Genomic DNA, 16,429 nt, shown 5'->3' with positions numbered 1-16,429 from the left:
AGTAAATGACTGAATCTACGTGCAGACAGGATATGGTGATGTCCTCAGAGGTCTGCGGCCCAGCGGGGTAGATAGCTACGTGGGAACAGGGACTATCCTGAGATGGGAGAGAATGAACAAGCCAGCAGAACCTTTTTCAAAACAGACCTTGTTTTTCAGAGCAGCTTTAGGTTTATGGTACCTAGTGGTGTGGAAGGCACAGAGATCTCCCACAGCCTCCCTGTTTTCGACGTCCCGCACCAGAGTAGTGTCCTTGTCATAGTCGACGAGCCTGCAGGGACGCGTCATCATCACAGACTCCGTGGTTTGAGCCATGGGAACGCCCTCCCCCATGACTGCCGACGCTGCCCTGAGAACACTAGCCCTCAGGGAGCATCCTCTCCTCCCCAGCTCATGTTCAAGTGCGGGAAGGGAGGCTTTTGGTACGTGCGGCGGAGGAAGGTGGTCGACTCATGGCCGTCTTTTGGCTTATTTAGATTTTACCTGAAAACAGTTCGTGGGAAGTTTTCACGAACAGCACATGTTACTGGAGAGGGTTGAAAGGAGGTGAAAATGCCCTGTGCCCCCCGTTTGAGGGGGCCTCCTCTGCCTCGTGGGGGGGCTGTCCCTGCCTGTCCCTCCCTGTGCCCCCATTGTCGGCAAGGCAGCACATCTGACGGCCTCCCCTCCCCTGTTCCTTGCAGCACCAGCAGCAGGTGGCACAGGCCGTCGAACGTGCCAAGCAGGTCACCATGACGGAGCTGAACGCCATCATCGGGGTACGTGGACTCCCCAATCTGCCTCTCACCGTGTGTATAGCCCTTTAATTCCTCTCATTTACCATAACCAGAGATAGACTCTGACCTTAGCTGGCCTCAAAGAATGGCAGCCCCTGGGGCTCTCCTGCTTCCCATGGGCTTGGCCCCATTTGGGGGTTTCTCCCCATGAGCTCCCCAGTTGCCCCCTACTCCCCACATTGAAGGGGTGCCCTGCATGCCTCAAACCCACCTCTAAATTCATCAGCCCACAACCTCCCCCTGACATTTGGTGTCCCCATCATTAAGAGGGGGTGGGGCTCTGAGATCACCCTCACCCCCAGCCTCCCCCTCCCCGGGGGGCCTGTCCGCCCTGGGTCCCCTCCCTGACAAAGGGCTGCCCTTCTTCGGCCACCTGGGATCAGAACCATCTCTGCTGTACTGTTGATGTGAAACGTGCTGTGGAATTTGGGTTTGGGCTCCACCATGCCAGGCACCGGGCTGCCTGGCGGGGCGTGGATCACACACCCTTAGGAACTCTAGCAGGGGATGTCCTAGAAATCCTGTCTCACCCAGAGCAGGGCAAGTATCCCCAAGAGTGCTTTGGGAGGTCCACTTCTGGTAGGACCCCTCAGCGGAGGGAGGGAGCCAGATCCCTGCCCTTTTGCATCACATCTTTAATGCATTTATTGGATTCACATAGCGTCTTTCTACTGCTTTGATGTGAGGCTCAGGATATTTTGGATGAGCAGCTGAGGAAAAACAGCTTTCTCATGTGATTTTGGACAAGGCTCTTAGCCTCAGGTGTACCTGTCCACCTCTTGTCCCTAAAATGAAGGGGGTGGGGGGTGAGATCAGTACTTCCCGGCCACAGATAGCTGGCTCAGGGTCCCCAGGGGCTGCTTCTGAACAACATAGAGCCCTTTGGGGGCGGGGGAATGGGAAGCTGTGTCTCTGCAGTCTTTCCACTCATTCTGAAGGGTAGTCAAGCTTGGGAAGTGGTGGCCCAAATGGCTGAGGTCCCATCAGCCCTAATACTATTCGAAGACCCCGCTCGGTCCTCGTTTCTGTTCTGTTCTTATGCGAGGTCATGATTTCAAGGTGGAACGGGAGGCCCCAGAATGTTCTGCCTGGTGGGATAAATGAGAACTCCTGGGTTTTCAGGCAGAGGGACAAACCCTGAGACACGCGCTCTAGCGATGGTTCTGTCCTGTGTGACCATGGCATGTCCTGCCTCTTCCCAGGCCTCCGTTTCTGCATCTGTTAAAGGAGGGGGTGGACCCGCTCTTCTCCCTGGGCCGGAAAGTGCTGGAAGGTGGGGGTCAGAGTGGCAGAAGGATACTGGTAGCTCCCTACCCTCCATCGTCCTGCCCTTGGGACCTGTGTCCCTTACCCGGTTGTGTGCTGGTTTTGGCCGCAGGAGGGCATGGGCCGGGGTGTTAGGCTGGTCTGAACCCCGAAGGGGGACGGGAGGACGTGGTCAGTGCCTTTAGCCATTGAGCTGAGGGGGAAATCCCAGCACCGGAAAGTGGGTTGTCTTCCCTGAGATCAGCCAGCCCCGGGGTTTTTTAGCCCTGACACTATTGAACTTCTGGCTGGATACTTTGTCGGGGGGCCCGTCCGGGGCACTGCAGGTGTTGAGCAGCACCCCTGGCTTCCACCCGCCGGATGCCAGTAGCAGGCCCCACACGCACTTGTGACATCCCAAACTGTCTCCAGACATTGCCAGACAGCCCCTAGTGGAGACGCACCGAGGTAACCAATGGCCTGTTTCACAGAGGAGGGAAGTGATTCACAGATGGTCACAGACTGTCCGGGAGTGTCGCCCCACCCCCTGCTAGGCCCGTCTGGGGGCCTCTGTCTCAGTGACCCGTCACGGCGTGGTGGATCTCTGAGAGTGGTTGAAGGGGGACAGACACAGGGGCAGGAAGCGCCCTCTGAGTTGAACCCTCCGAAATTTCTCTTCTTCTAGCCCCTCTCGTCCTGTCCCTTTTCCAGGCCGAGCCGTCCCGGCTGGCCGCATGGTGGCCACAGCGGGTCCCCCCCACCGCTCCTGCCTCCCTTTTCGGCATCGGAAAGCCTCTTATGAAAATAACTGTTTCCCCCCTAAATTGTAAGAAAAGAGCGAAATTGGGGAAGAAGTGCCGCTTGGATTAGCTCTCCACTTCCTTTAAGTAGTATTTAGGAAGCCACACGTTTAGGTCAAGGCAGCTCGAGGCAGATATTGGAATTCAATTAAAGCCAACGAGTGGGGCCTGTGACCCCCATTTTCAAGGTAATTGCTTCTCCGGCTCTGAGTGAATGCAGCCGTCGCCCTGTCATTAAGCAGGCGGCCGTCTAATCGCTGCGCCTGACAGAGCCTCACAAGGCAGGAATTACGGACAGCAGGAGCCGGGCTTGACTGCACTCCGGTGAAGGGGAGGAGAGGGGAGAGCGGGCTGGCAGCCCAGCAGGCTGGGGAAGCGGGGGAACACGGGCTCCTGGAGGAAGGGCAGGGGTCCTGGGCCCAGCAGAAAAGGGCTCTCAGTAGCAACTGGTGGCTGTCCCCATGGTGTTGTTGGCTTTGACCATCTGGAGGGAGGAGTAGCCTGGCCTCGTGGTCTGGGGATTAGGAACACTTTGGGCCAGTCACTTCGCCCCTCCGGGCCTCAGCGTCTCCATTTGTGAAAGGACAGAGGCGGGCTCGGTAACTGTCACATGACGTGCCTCAATGTGGCATTGATGGCTCTCCTGGGCATGGAGTTGAAGGATTCTGAGGCCAAGCCGTGGCTTGACGGTGCCATGTGTCTGGTGGGGGTGGGTGTCTCTAGTAGCATATTTTTTGCCTGGCGTACAATCTTGGTAGGGTCTTCTGGCGAGAAAGACTCAGATCCAATATCCGGCCGCTGTGAAGCGGGAGGAGACAGAGGGGCCGAGGGAGGGAGGCTTGCTCGCTCAGCATACCCACTCTCCTGGGAACTCGGATATCCTCCAGGGAAGACGGGCCAGAAGATGTCTCTGTGCCAGCCAGGGCCCTGGCAACACCATTATCAGAGACCCCATTCTGTTATAGGCCCTGTCTGCTTAGATCCGAATCGCTGGAAGAGTCGAGATTCTAAAGCATGGTTGGGGGGCGGGGATTTTCCTGCAAAGGGCATCCCTCTGCAGATTAAAGACCCTGTTAGCTGACCCAACAACCATTTCCAGAATCCTTTTCTTTTTTAACGTTCTGCGCTGGCCCGTGGTATCGGAACCCGACGAACGGAGGGGGTTCCTTTGCACACTGACAGCTCGGTCTGCATTCCTTGGGAAATTTATTTGTGGAAGAATGTCGTGAAGTGTTGGCTTTATGTTTTGAAGCAGGGGTGGGGTAGGGGGATGGGCAGTGAGGAGGAAGAAGAGGAGAGATCATAGCTTGTCACAAACTGCATATTTGGGAGCCACACTTGAGGATGATATGCATGCGCTCCAGGATGTCGATGTGTCAGATTCAGCTGACTGCCCTTCCCATGAGGAGGAAGGTGGAGAGGGAGGGCATGCTTCACACATCGGTTTCTTTCAGCCCGGCGGCCTGGTGGGGAGAGGGCGTGCTGGCTTTGAGTCCTGCCCCCGAGTCTGTCCCCATCTCTGAGATAGGATAACCATGTTAGCTGGTTGGAGGCTCTGAAAGTTATTACAGAGCATGGAAGCTCAATGCAGGGTGTCCGTGCGGGCCCCACCGACCATGTGTGCTAGAAGGAGCATGGTGGACCACGGCGGCTCTCTCTGCTCCCCTGGGAGGGCAGGGAGGGGTCATGGAACGCAGTTAGGACTCTGTGCCTCCTCTGGTGGGTGTCCTCGGAGGGTCTTGGCTCTGCAAATGGCTTAGACAACTTCACTAAGTTCAACCCACATCGGGAACCTGTGACGTGAAGCATTAAATCACCCTGCAGAGGTATTAAAGCGTGATGTGCATAATCCAATTACATACACTCTACAAGGAAGAGTTTCCCTGTCAGCCCCTGCTGTAAGTGGCCATACCTTCTGAGCCCAGGGCACGGGCGTGTCACACCCTCGCGGACCAACAGATTCGCTTACGGGCCCCGCGGGACGGGTTTGTTGAGGCACGTTATTACATGAGGGATGAGCACAGCTGAGGGGGCTTGGTTCCAGACCCTGAGCCCATTTGGGGCTGGAGGTGGACGGGGGATGCTTACTTCCTGTCTCAGCCTTGGAAGGAAGGGTGGACACTGGAGACCGGCTGCAGTCAAGACGTGAACGTGGTCCCTTCTTAGGACAGTGGACTTGACGCCCTTTCCTCCCTGGTTGTCACTCTCCCACTCACATGGCACTTGTTCCAACACATCATCCTCTGAAGTCAGAGACACGCCACTGGGGACTGGAGGGGGCCTGAGGACATCCTGCGGTGCCGGCCCGCCTGCAGAGGAGCTGGGGCTGTGACCCGGGATGGCGAGGGCAGGCGGATCATTCAGCCAGCTTCCCCTGCCGCACCGGGGAGAATATTTTGTTTCTCTGTTGCAACCAAGACTGTCATTAGCAGATGCTGCAGCCCACAAGCGCTGACATCTGCCCTCACCCCAAGAAGGAAGCCTTGGGGGTCGGCTCTTAAGTCCCTGCTTCCTGGAATCTTCTGGGCCACTCCTGACCATGCCTTCAAACTGTGCAAAGGAGAGAGACTTGGAGCAACTTTCTGGCTGTGCAAGGAGGTGCTTTTGTACTCGAAGATGAGACGCATATGGAAATTTCCTTTCCTCTGTTGCAAAGAAGACACTGCTGCCTCACGTGCTATGGCCGTAAACCTTTCTCACAGTCTTTGAAGCTCAAAAGCTTTGAAAGCCCTTGTTCGCCAAACAGCCACTGTAGCCTTTGTTCCAAGTTTCTGCTGCTGGCTCACTGGTTTACATTTCCAGGAAGCAGGACACCCCACGGATGCTCCTTGTCCCCACACACTGTTCCAGCTGCATCTCAGTGGGCCTTGGAGAGGAGGCGCGGATCTGGGAGGTGGTCACCTTCGGACAGAGCCACTCTGCTGACTTAACTTCCTCTCTACATCTACCTTGTCCAATATTATCACTCATTTGTGTACCCAGCAACTGTGCACCGAGCAAACCTGCCAGACACCTTTCGAGGTGCTGGGATGGATAAAACCAGGTCCCTGTCTTCCTGCAGCTCTCAAACTGCTGAGTATCACGCAACACTGCAAGAAATGGCTATACTTGCAATCCATTCACAGCTCTTGCTAACATTACTTGAGCACCTACTTTGCCTTTCCATGTAGCATAATAGATGTGGTCCTTGCACAACGAGACAATGAACAGAGGCCCCGGAGAGGTCCACTGACTCATTGGAGGCCTCACGGCTGATAAGGTGGACGTCCAGCTTCTGCCTTTTAGGACGTCCACCCTGGCCCTGGTGTCTGAGCTGTCAGAACTTGGAGGGTGACATCCGTTCTGACCAGGATGATGGGGACCGTTTCCAGAAGAGGTGGCATTTGAACTAGGCAGGCTTGGGTAAGAGGGTGGAGCTTCCCTGGTAAGGCACGAATCAGGGTGTTGGGAGTTCTTCTACTACGTCTCCCCCTGAGCGCAAATCCTTAGTAAGCTCTTTCTCTGGGAACCGAATTGTTCATGGAAGGAGCCAGCCTTGTACCCACGAGGCTTCTTCTGTGAAGCCGTTTCCTCCCCTCTCCATTTCCTCCCCTCTCCGTTTCCTCCCCTCTCCGCTCCCTCTGGCGATCTTCCTGGCCATGTGCTGTAGCAAGTGGATTAAACGCCTCACTCCTTGCTTTCTGGGATTTTACTAAATAGTTAACACTGGCAAAATGAAAGGGCCTGCCAGCAACTGGTCTAAAACCACAGGGCTGTTGGCGGAGACTCTTCTCAAAACTGGGCGTGTAATAGAGTTGGATTGTCAGTGCACACCGGGGAATGGTGGGTAGCCATTGGAAAGGACATGCTGATTTGTACAGAACAGCTTTCAATTCACATACAGTTGTGTGGTAGTAAGGTTAGCAAGAGCCTACGTCTTTAGGAATATAGTCACAATTTGTAGATTTTCATAAAGGAAAAATCTAAAGAGATTAAGAGTGGAATCTTCTAGAGAGGGATTGAGGGGCACCTGGGTGGCTCAGTCAGTTGAGCGTCCAGCTTTGGCTCAGGTCATGATCTCACAGTTTGTGGGTTCGAGCCCTGCATTAGGCTCTGTGCTGACAGCTAGCTCAGAGCCTGGAGCCTGTCTTCAGATTCTGTGTCTCCCTCTCTCTCTGACCCTCTCCTGCTCATGCTGTCTCTCTCTCTCTCTCTCTCTCTCTCTCTCAAAAATAAACATTAAAAATTAAAAAAAAAAACAGTGGGATTGAAGGGTAATTATTTTAAGAAAAATATTTAAATCCATACTCATTTTTAATATTTTCTGACCACATATAATTGTTCTTGTGATAAAGCCTAACAATAATTTCTTTAAAAAGAAAAGACAGGACCTCAGATTTGAGGTCCATGTCTAAGAAGAGCATGAGTCTCTGGTCTGAGCTGGGCTAGGTCTCCGCAGGGGGCTCCCTGGGCTGTTGTTTCTGCTCTGGCATCTTGGGGCACCTGGGGTCAGGCTGCACTGGGACCAGTGCCCACCAACAGCTTCTGTAAATCACCTAACAGCAGATGACGCAGTGCTGAGTGACCACCATGGTTCCTGGCCTTTTACCCAGCACTGAGAAGCAAGCCTTTAGGGACCATGAGTGTGGTGGTGGCCATGGCTGACGTTAACTTTGGGGTGAGCCCAGTTTGCCATTTGCAACTTGGTTGGGTTGTGGGAGAGCAGGGCCTCTAACACCTGACTGCTCACATTTACTGCCTCTTAGAGCCTCACCTCCAACGGGAACCGTAGACCTTCCCCCTGGGTCCTGTTGTCTATGAGCTGTGGCCCGAAAGCCAAGTTCATACTGACGGGTTAGGTTTTTGCTCCTCGTCACCCCCACCAACCCTTCTGGCCTTGAGGGCCTCCGTAGGAGCACTCTTTGAATAAGATTGGTGGCTGGCAGGTCCCACTCGCTATTGGACTTGGCTAGCTACTGACTGCCCATTCCGGCCCACTGAGTGTCACTTTGCCTTCTGTGTAAACTGGGCCTGACCCCTCCTTGGCCACCTGGTGGGAAGGGTCAGAGGCTGTCTTTGGAAAGTGCCAGGCATTCACTCAGGCATTCAGCAAATGTTGGTGCCCTTCTCTTGTGCTGGTTGTGAAGACATGTGCCTAGGTGGGTATCTGCCTAGCCAAGGCCCCCGCCACTCCTCAGAAGTATGCGGCCATCGTGTAGCCCGCCCCACGATTCCCGTGGTTCTTGGCACAACGTTAGGAATGATAAGATCGAGGGTGTTTTGTAGTGGCTGCTGGGAAGGCAACGAGGCTGCCCACACCAGTTTCTTGGGGGTAGGATGCAGACTGGAAGGAGCATAGGGTTGGGGGGCTAGTCTGGGGAGGCACCACGGGCCGCAGGGAACAGAGCCCTTGCTTGGAGATTGTTACTGCTGCTATTGACGATGATACAGGGAGACTGCTGATTTTAGAACAGTGGGGAGCCCCTTGTAAGCCCCCTGGTAAATGCTAGCTGTCCTTAGGAGATCACTTAAGGAGTCACCTGCCTGAGGTCACACAGGAAGTCCCAGAGCTGGGGTTCGAGTCCCAGTCTGTCAAGTTCCAAAGCCTCAAGTTCTCCCGTTAACTCTCTTCTCCACCCTGACGTCCAGTGACCTTAGCTCTTCTTCCACTGGCCCCAAGCTCCCTCCTCTTGCTCTCAGGAATTTTCCACCATGGCCTGCTCTCCAAGCCAGCCAAGGGGGTTCCTCAGAAACAAGGGAGGTGTTCCAGGATATGGGCTTGGGGTGGGGGTGGGGAGCCACTGGCCGTTCATTTGAAGGCACGTGACTACCAGCTTGAAAATAGATCCTTCTCAACAGAGAGGGAACCCTGGTGGCTGTTTGGGTTTCCAACGCATGATTTTTATTTATTCGGGTGTGGAAATGGACCCTGAGAAATTCTGTCCTGAAACTGGGGTGGAGGGGGATGAGAGGGGAGGTTGAAGGCAGAAGTCTTGTGTCTGGGTTGCCGTCCATTACTAACGGACTTGCTTCGGCCAGCCAGCGTGTGGACCAAGCTGGGGGTGAGGGTTCCGGAGGGCACCCCTCCCTGCTCACCGCCCGCTTCGTTACAGCAACAGCAGCTCCAGGCCCAGCATCTCTCCCACGCCACGCATGGCCCCCCGGTCCAGCTGCCGCCCCACCCGTCAGGCCTCCAGCCTCCGGGGATCCCCCCGGTGACGGGGAGCAGCTCCGGGCTGCTGGCGCTCGGTGCCCTGGGCGGCCAGGCTCACCTGACGGTGAAGGATGAGAAGAACCACCATGAGCTGGACCACAGAGGTGCGGCCCAGAGCTGGGATAGGGGATGGGGTGGGGGTGGGGTGGGGCGTTCCTGTGGGCCCTACTATGAGTCACCCTGGACCTAGAAGTTAGTAGAAGCTTTGAATTCCTGGTCTTTAGAAACCAGAGCTCGGCCCCCATGACTATCCCTCCATGCCTGATGTGGACCCCGTGTTCTGTGCCCCAGGAGACTTCTCGGGGATGCGCCTTCCCATTATCCTAGCTGCAAGCTGCCCATCCTTAAAGGGTCAGCCCAGTCCGATTCCTTCAGTGTGTCTTCCAGTCTGGGCAGGGGGGCCTTCGTCCAGTTCCCAAGAGAGTTGGAAGAGCTGGGGTCCCAAGAATGACACACTTGGTGGCGATCCTCTTGTATCCTGCCCCGGGAGAATGTTTTGTCTTCACCATGATCAGTAGTCTTAAGGGACAGGGACTGAGTTCCAGGCTTTTAATGTGTCTCACCAACACCCATGCCTTGGGAAAGGTACACAGTTGTCGCCCAAGTACAGACTTTAAGCGGAGGCAGGGAGATGACTGGAAAGACTTGGAATGAGAACCCCTCCCCACCTCACCGGCCTTTACCGGTTACTGCACCCCGTTGCTCAGGAAGGGTTAGTGTGTTGGAAAGGGAGAAGTCGTGGCTCCTTGGCCAGACCCCTTCCAAAACCTGCTACCTCGTGCAGTCTGCCCTTAGATATTTTTTCCCAGTTTTTTTGAGATACAATTGACATACACAATTGTGTAAGTTGAAGGTGTACACGTGGTGTGTGATTTGCTCCTAGCTGTTTACCAGGGCACCTGGCCAGAGCCTTGCAAGCCCTCCTAGGGCGCCACCCCTGTCCGGCCTGGGCCAGGGCACCAGGGTCATAGCAGATTGTGGGACCCAGGGACAACATTGTGTGTCCCTTCAGAAGGATGCCCCACCCGGCAGAGGAAGAGGGTGTCCTCACAGCAGAGGGGAGATTCGGGGAGTCAGTGCCTGGCGGCTCAATGACACAGAGGGACTGGTGTTAGTTGAAAAATGCCAAAAACCACTCCCACAATTCCTTTCTTTACTTGCTTCTTTATTTTAAACAATAATGGTCTCAACATCCAGATCCTCTAGGTATCCTGTGTAGCAGGATCCTTTTCCAAACCTGTGGCTTTAAAAAGGGCTGAGTGGTGATCTTGGTGCCCTTCTTGGCAGATCAGGGAGAGCCAGGGCCGCAGCGCACCCCCCCCCCCCGGGACTGGTGGCCAGTGGGGAGCATTGGCATGGGGGTGGTTAATTTTCCAAGTGAGAGATGTCACCTGCTGGCCCTGCCTTGGCTGACCCACAGTGATGCCGAGAGCCAGGCCCGCTGCCCATTTTCAAACCTGTGAACGAGCAAAGCATAAAAACCAGCTGCAGGAAACTGACCCTTTTCTTTTTTTTTTTTTTTTTTTTTTTGGGCCTGTCCCTCCTCCTGTCCGGGCCTTGCATCTTCGAAGAAAGAGAATCGAGCGCGGTAAGTGTCAGCACTCTGGAATCTGGGCTGTGGGGTGGGGGGGAGTGCTGGGGGAGGAGGACGGGGCCACGTGTGGTCCTAGTGGGGGTGGTTGTTATGAAACAAGAGTTGCCACCTGCTGGGAGTGACCTTTGGGTGGGGAAGCTGTCATCTCTCCAGGCTTCCCGTCTATCATCTGGCAAATGAATAGTTTTCAGTGAGCTCTAACTCTCTTTTTTATGAGAGGCGATTAACCAGAGAGGTCAGCTGGCCAGCCCCGTGGAGTCACTGGGGCTCCCCGCAAGCAGCCCCGGGGGTCCCGCGTCCAGGGCTGGGCTGCTTCCCACCTCCCAGGTTGGCTGCCCCCTGTATGATCCTGTATCCTCCTCACTTCCCCCGAATGCCTGAGGTTTCTCCCTTGTTCTGGGCTTTAACTCAGTTTCAGAAAGTGCTAGCGCGCCAGCGTCAGGGCCAGGCTGGCCGCGTGTCTGCCAGCTCTGAGATTTGTTGTAAATCTTTCTGATCACACTGAGGCTCAGAGGTTCTGTTTCAAGTGAATAAGCCTTCTGAATAAGCGCAGTGGAGTCTGGATAAAAAAAATCCTCCAGCGATTAGCAGACCTATTTTATTTCTCATCGCTGTCCTTGTATCTGGGGCCATCTAATCTGTTAGGATGGCTTTGGTTATTACCTCGTGTTAAGTAGGACTTGGAAGGTCAGGCAGTTAACTAACCATCAAGACAGCAGCTTCCTCCGGCAGCTCCCCTAGCCCGACCCCCTACCTCCCCCTCACCCCCGGCCCTCCTCCAGGAGGACTTTAGAAACCGTCCAATTAGCAGCGGTGCTCTTGTCACCAGTGGGCTGGCGAGGGTGCTCTGGGTCCTCATTTGAGCCCAGCGATGGCTGGGCTCCCTTGGAAAGGAATAACTGAAACTGAAAATCCGTTTCGATTGCTTTAGTGTTGATCCTCAAAAAGGTGGCCATTTTTGGAGAGGCGGTCTGCCTAGATAGGACTGGACCCCTCAGGGCGTGGGGCTGGTCCCGGCTTCATGGAACACTGGGGAGCTCTCTTGGCTTCTCCGAGCATCGGTTTCTGTACGGGTGAGGCGGGCATATTCCTGCCCAGCTTGGTCAGGAAGCCCCCTCTCAGAACAGAATCTGGCATCCAGGAGATGACCCGGTTAACAAGGCACCTGCAGCCGAGTGAACCGGGGGTTTGAAGCCTGATGCCAGCAGTCCTCAGCCCCATTGCTGTTTGCATTTGACTTTGTGTCGCCCCACGCCCCCAGTCTGTGAAAGCTTTCTGCTTCCCCCCGCCCCCGGGGAGGGACCCCCAAGAGCTGAGCTCCTCACCCTGCAGTATCCCCACACATGCACTGCAGACTCGGGGGTAGGGGGCACACTCTGGCACCTAGAGAGTCCGGTGCGAATGAATCAAGACGCCATCGGTCCCGGGGCCCTGGGTGGGCGCCCGGCCCAGGGGCTCAGGGCAGGCGAGCCAGAAGGGCCGCGTGTGCATGTGGCCGGCGGCGTCTGAGGAAGCGTGGCCCGCAGTGCGCGGCCCCTCGCAGACTAGGTTGTCAACCAGTGAGGCCCCCCCGCAGGAAGGACAGGGCCGTGGCCCGTTGTGTGTGTGGAGGGGCCAGCCGGGCTTGAAGCTGTCCCAGAGGGCTTAGTCTGGAGTCCAATTAGAGGTGGCTTCATTCATATTTCCTTGCCTCGCCGAAGCAATAAAAAATACTTAGTTTTCTGGCCGCCTGCCAGCCAGAGGCGGGCTGGATCGATGCCGCTAAATGCCTGACATGACTCTCCCTGGGAGCGGCGAGGGTTTTCAGCCTGACTGCTGGAGAAGAAAGAGCTCCCTGTTCCTGGCTGCGTCCTGGGTCGCAGGGAGCAACACCAGCAGCCGCATGCCCCGCCCCCCTCGGCTCCGCCCCCCGCCCGCTCCCGGAGCCGAGGGTCTGGAAGAGACGCGGCGCAGCGCCGCGCAGCCGGGCGGCCGCTGTCGGAGGAAATGAAATGAAATGGCGGTGATTTTTTCCGCGGGCGCTGGCGGCGGCTAATTGAATTGCGGCTGTGTGCGCCTCGCCGCCACTCCCGCCCGGCTGTGGGGAGGGCTGAGCTGCAGTCCCATTATACCCTCCATTTTTTCCTTCAAGGCTTGATAACTCTGCCATTTTAATTTGCTTCAGGCAGAAACTTGGCAGGGAAGGGCTGCCCAGAAACCGGCTTAGGAAAGGAAATTAAGTTCTGTGCCTGGTTCCCACACCGTGCTCGCCTCTCCCCTCCCCCTCTGACCTCCAGAAAAGTGGGGGGACACGAGGTAGGGGCTCACCCCAGCCTCCGCCTTTTGATACCCTTCTCTGCCTGTGGAGCAGGCATTCGCCTGTGGCCCTGCGTGGTGGCCTTGTATGTCCTGCAACGTCTGTGGTGTGCGGGGCTCGGGTGGACTGGCCTGTAGCTGGACTGAGCCGTGCTCGTTCCTCCATCCTGGCACTCAGCCCCAGGCCTGATCAAGGGTGGGTGAGTGGTGAGTGAAGGAAGGTATAGCTTGGTCTGGTAGAAAGAAGCAGACGTCTGGGGCCCCCTCAAGGGGCATTGGTTTTGAATCTGTCCTGGCCGAGGAGGACGCAGGTTTGCTGGCGGGTGTACCCCTGCTGGTAGCCCCTCCCTCCCTGCTCCCCAGCCCAGGGAGCATTCCCATCGTTACAGAGAGGATGATTCCACCTGCCCTTATGCCTTTTCCCACCCTCCAGAGGGAAAGGCTTCCCAATGTCTCAATTGTTTCTTTAAAACACTGCTAATTCTCAGAAACTGCCAGAGGCCCTGCAGTGGACAGGTAAAGTGTTCACGCAAAATGCCAAGTTGGCCATGTACATTGAGAAGGCCTGTCGGCAGCCCGACATTCTCCTTCCAGGTCAATCTCCCTGTTCCAGGGGGGTTTAGCTCATGACATACTGCGCACAGCCCCTGTGTGTTGGCCGAGACCCAACTCTCAAGGCTAAGTGCAGATTTTGCTTAGCCTTTCTTGGAGCAAATGTAGGCGGCCGGCCCAAGATGGGTGTTGGAGAGAGGTGTGACCTGGCCCTCACGGAATGCACAGTCTCCAAGGCCAAAAGGCAGATAGCTCAGGGCAAGCCTGCGTCACAGCTTTAGAAGAGACTTGTGCTTCCCTGGCCTGTCCCAGGGGCACCCAGTCTGGAGAGCTGGGAAGGCTTCCCCGGCAAGGCCCCGATGGAACAGAGCTGACCTTGAGGACACCTACACTGACCTCGCGAGTCACCTGCACGTAGCTATGTCTTGGGGTGAACAATGGAATGTTCACATTGAATATCTTTGTTCCCAGAATAACTCGGTGTCACCCTCGGAAAGCCTCCGGGCCAGTGAGAAGCACCGGGGCTCCGCGGACTACGGCATGGAAACCAAGAAGCGGAAAGCAGAGGAGAAGGATAGTCTGAGCCGATACGTACGTCTGGGGGCACAGTGGGCACCACTGGGTCTGAGCTAGGAGCTGGGTCTGAGGAGAACCTACAGGCCTGACTTGTGGGTGACTCAGAGGCACAGGTGGGGACAGGCGAGGTTGTCTGATGTGTGTTTGGGCGCGATGGGGGACACACTGGTGCACACTGTGTGCACACAGGCCACCACAGCCAAGAGGGAATGGATGAGGAGAGTCTTGGGCACCTCTCACAGACAGGCCAGGGACCCCATGCTGCCATCACGGCCTTCCCAGACTCCCTGGGCTGCTCCAGGGGGCCGTCCCTGGCGCTCCCACACTTTGACCCAACAGTGGGGTCATTATCTGCTCTGGGCCAAGCTGTGCTGGAAGAGATCAGGGACCGAGGGAAGGGAGCCATGTGGTACAGGGCTCCGCTTGGTCACTTTGCTGCTTGTGGCTTTGGATGTGTTCCCCAAATGCCGCCTCTGAGCGAGAGCTGATCGCCGCGCCGCCCCCCCCCCCACAGAGCAGACATGATACAGTGAGCCTAGCATACTTCCTTGTCCATAATGGTGTGTATAAAGCCAGCTGCAAGGAGCTGTTTGGCTCCAGAGAGACAAGTTGGAGGGGGCTCAGAAATACCGCAATGGGGCAAGTATGGTGAGGCTGCTGGTGGGCCCGGAGCAGGGCTGGGGGGCTGGGCTAAGAGACCAGAGCATGCCCTTTGGGCTTCGGTCCAGGTTCAGATTCCAGATGATGGAACCCGGGGGTGGTTTACACTCAGACTGGGGTAGTCTCCTTACTGGCTTCTCACTTGGTTGCAGGACAGTGACGGGGACAAGAGTGATGATCTGGTGGTGGATGTTTCCAACGAGGTGAGCGTAGGCCCAGGGTTGCGGCGTGCTCTGTTAGGGGTGCTTTGAGGTTGCCCTTCCCCCCAGCTAAAAGCTGATATTACTGGCATGTTCTGGCATGTTCTGAGGACTCTGGTGCTGGGGCATCAGGTCAGGCTGGTCAGGAGGAGGACGGGGCTTTGCTGCCTGGTGGCTGGAGTTCCATAGGATGGAAACCTAGGTTGGACAGTGCAGGTGCACCCCAGAGATCCCAGGGGAGGGCCGGGTTCTCGAGGTCAACTCTGTTATGCCCACCCCCTACCCCGGGATCTTGAGAGTAGGAGGTCATGAGCCCCTTGGGATCAGTTTGGGCATGGGACGAGGACCTGGAGAGATCTCTGCAAGGCCAGGAGGCCTCACTGCCCGAATTGGAGTCCTGAACTTGTGTTTGATTCTGTGCTGGTCACCGTCCCCCGGCCAGGCCCCAGTCTCCCCGTCGGTGAGATGAAGGGGTGAGACCAGAGCATTAAGAGCTAGTCGCCCCCACTTTGAGGCCCCCAATCTCTTCCAGCCAAGCTCCTCTCCCCAGCAGCTGTGTGTGCTCCCTTCCCATTCCCAGAGCAAGGAAGACCCCCCGGCTGCCTGTCCATTTTCACACATCCCTATACCTGTGCTTTTAGGATCCAGCGACACCCCGGGTCAGCCCGGCGCACTCCCCTCCTGAGAATGGGCTGGACAAGGCCCGAGGCCTGAAGAAGGACGCCCCCACCAGCCCTGCCTCCGTGGCGTCGTCCAGCAGCACGCCTTCCTCCAAGACCAAAGACCTTGGTCATGTACGTGGGGTCTGCCACTGACACCGCAGAAGCTGAGGGCGGGGCAGGTGGGGGCGGAGGGCAAAGGCTCCGGAAAAGGGAGAGGCTAGAATGGTGATAATTGGAGGGCAGAGGATTGGAATACAAAGAACACGGATTGGGGTTTGGCCCCCAGCTCAGATACCGGCTTTAACACATACTGGTCGGGCCTTGTGCTACCAGTTAACTCGTCTGAGCCTTGGTTGCGGCATCTGTACAGTGGGAGCATTTGGTCACCAAAGTCTCTGCCAGACAAGGTTGGGCAAGAATTGAGAGGCTGCTGGGTGGAAGGTTGAGAACCAGAGCCGGCACTGGGTGTCATGGCCAGCTCCAAGGGCCTGGCTCTTGAGAGAAAAGAATCTTCATGTCTTCCCTGTTCAGAATGACAAATCGTCCACTCCCGGGCTCAAGTCCAACACACCTACTCCGAGGAATGATGCCCCAACTCCAGGCACCAGCACGACCCCGGGGCTCCGGTCAATGCCGGGCAAGCCTCCAGGCATGGACCCGATAGGTATAATGGGTAGGCACGATGGGGCTGGGTTGTGTTTGAGGGGAGGGGTCTACCCCAGCCTGAGGCTGGAGCCGCACAGACAGGCCAGAGCGCCAGGGAGTATGTGAGAGTTGGGGCTCGTGTGGGCCCTCCAGGGGGCTTCACAGTCAAGTCTGAAGAGGATATGGATGCCAGGCATGTCAACACGGATGGCCGGGCTCACTGGAGTTACT

The 16,429-nt window shown here is 56.4% G+C and overlaps 1 protein-coding gene across 19 annotated transcripts in view; it reads left to right on the top strand.

Annotated features, from left to right (window-relative positions):
* Positions 1-16,429, top strand: part of TLE3 (TLE family member 3, transcriptional corepressor) — a 136,590-nt gene that overhangs the window by 21,410 nt on the left and 98,751 nt on the right. For 11 of the 19 annotated variants that reach the window (XR_003913078.1, XR_003913076.1, XR_003913075.1 and 8 more), the window contains exons 6-12: positions 684-788; positions 8,914-9,118; positions 10,586-10,602; positions 13,927-14,046; positions 14,844-14,894; positions 15,533-15,685; positions 16,085-16,226. Coding sequence is in view for 10 of the 19 variants with exons in the window: in XM_029951148.1 (XP_029807008.1) it covers positions 684-788; positions 8,914-9,118; positions 10,586-10,602; positions 13,927-14,046; positions 14,844-14,894; positions 15,533-15,685; positions 16,085-16,226 (793 nt within the window). In the remaining 9 variants the exon portion in view is untranslated. The remainder of the gene's footprint in view (positions 1-683; positions 789-8,913; positions 9,119-10,585; positions 10,603-13,926; positions 14,047-14,843; positions 14,895-15,532; positions 15,686-16,084; positions 16,227-16,429) is intronic. The other 8 variants (XR_003913080.1, XM_029951157.1, XM_029951155.1 and 5 more) reach the window with 3 other exon arrangements.

Source organism: Suricata suricatta, chromosome 9 (assembly GCF_006229205.1).
Source record: "Suricata suricatta isolate VVHF042 chromosome 9, meerkat_22Aug2017_6uvM2_HiC, whole genome shotgun sequence".
NCBI classification, from domain to species: Eukaryota; Metazoa; Chordata; class Mammalia; order Carnivora; family Herpestidae; genus Suricata; species Suricata suricatta.
Note: the sequence above shows the minus strand (reverse complement) of the source record. Positions and strands in the feature narration are given on the sequence as shown.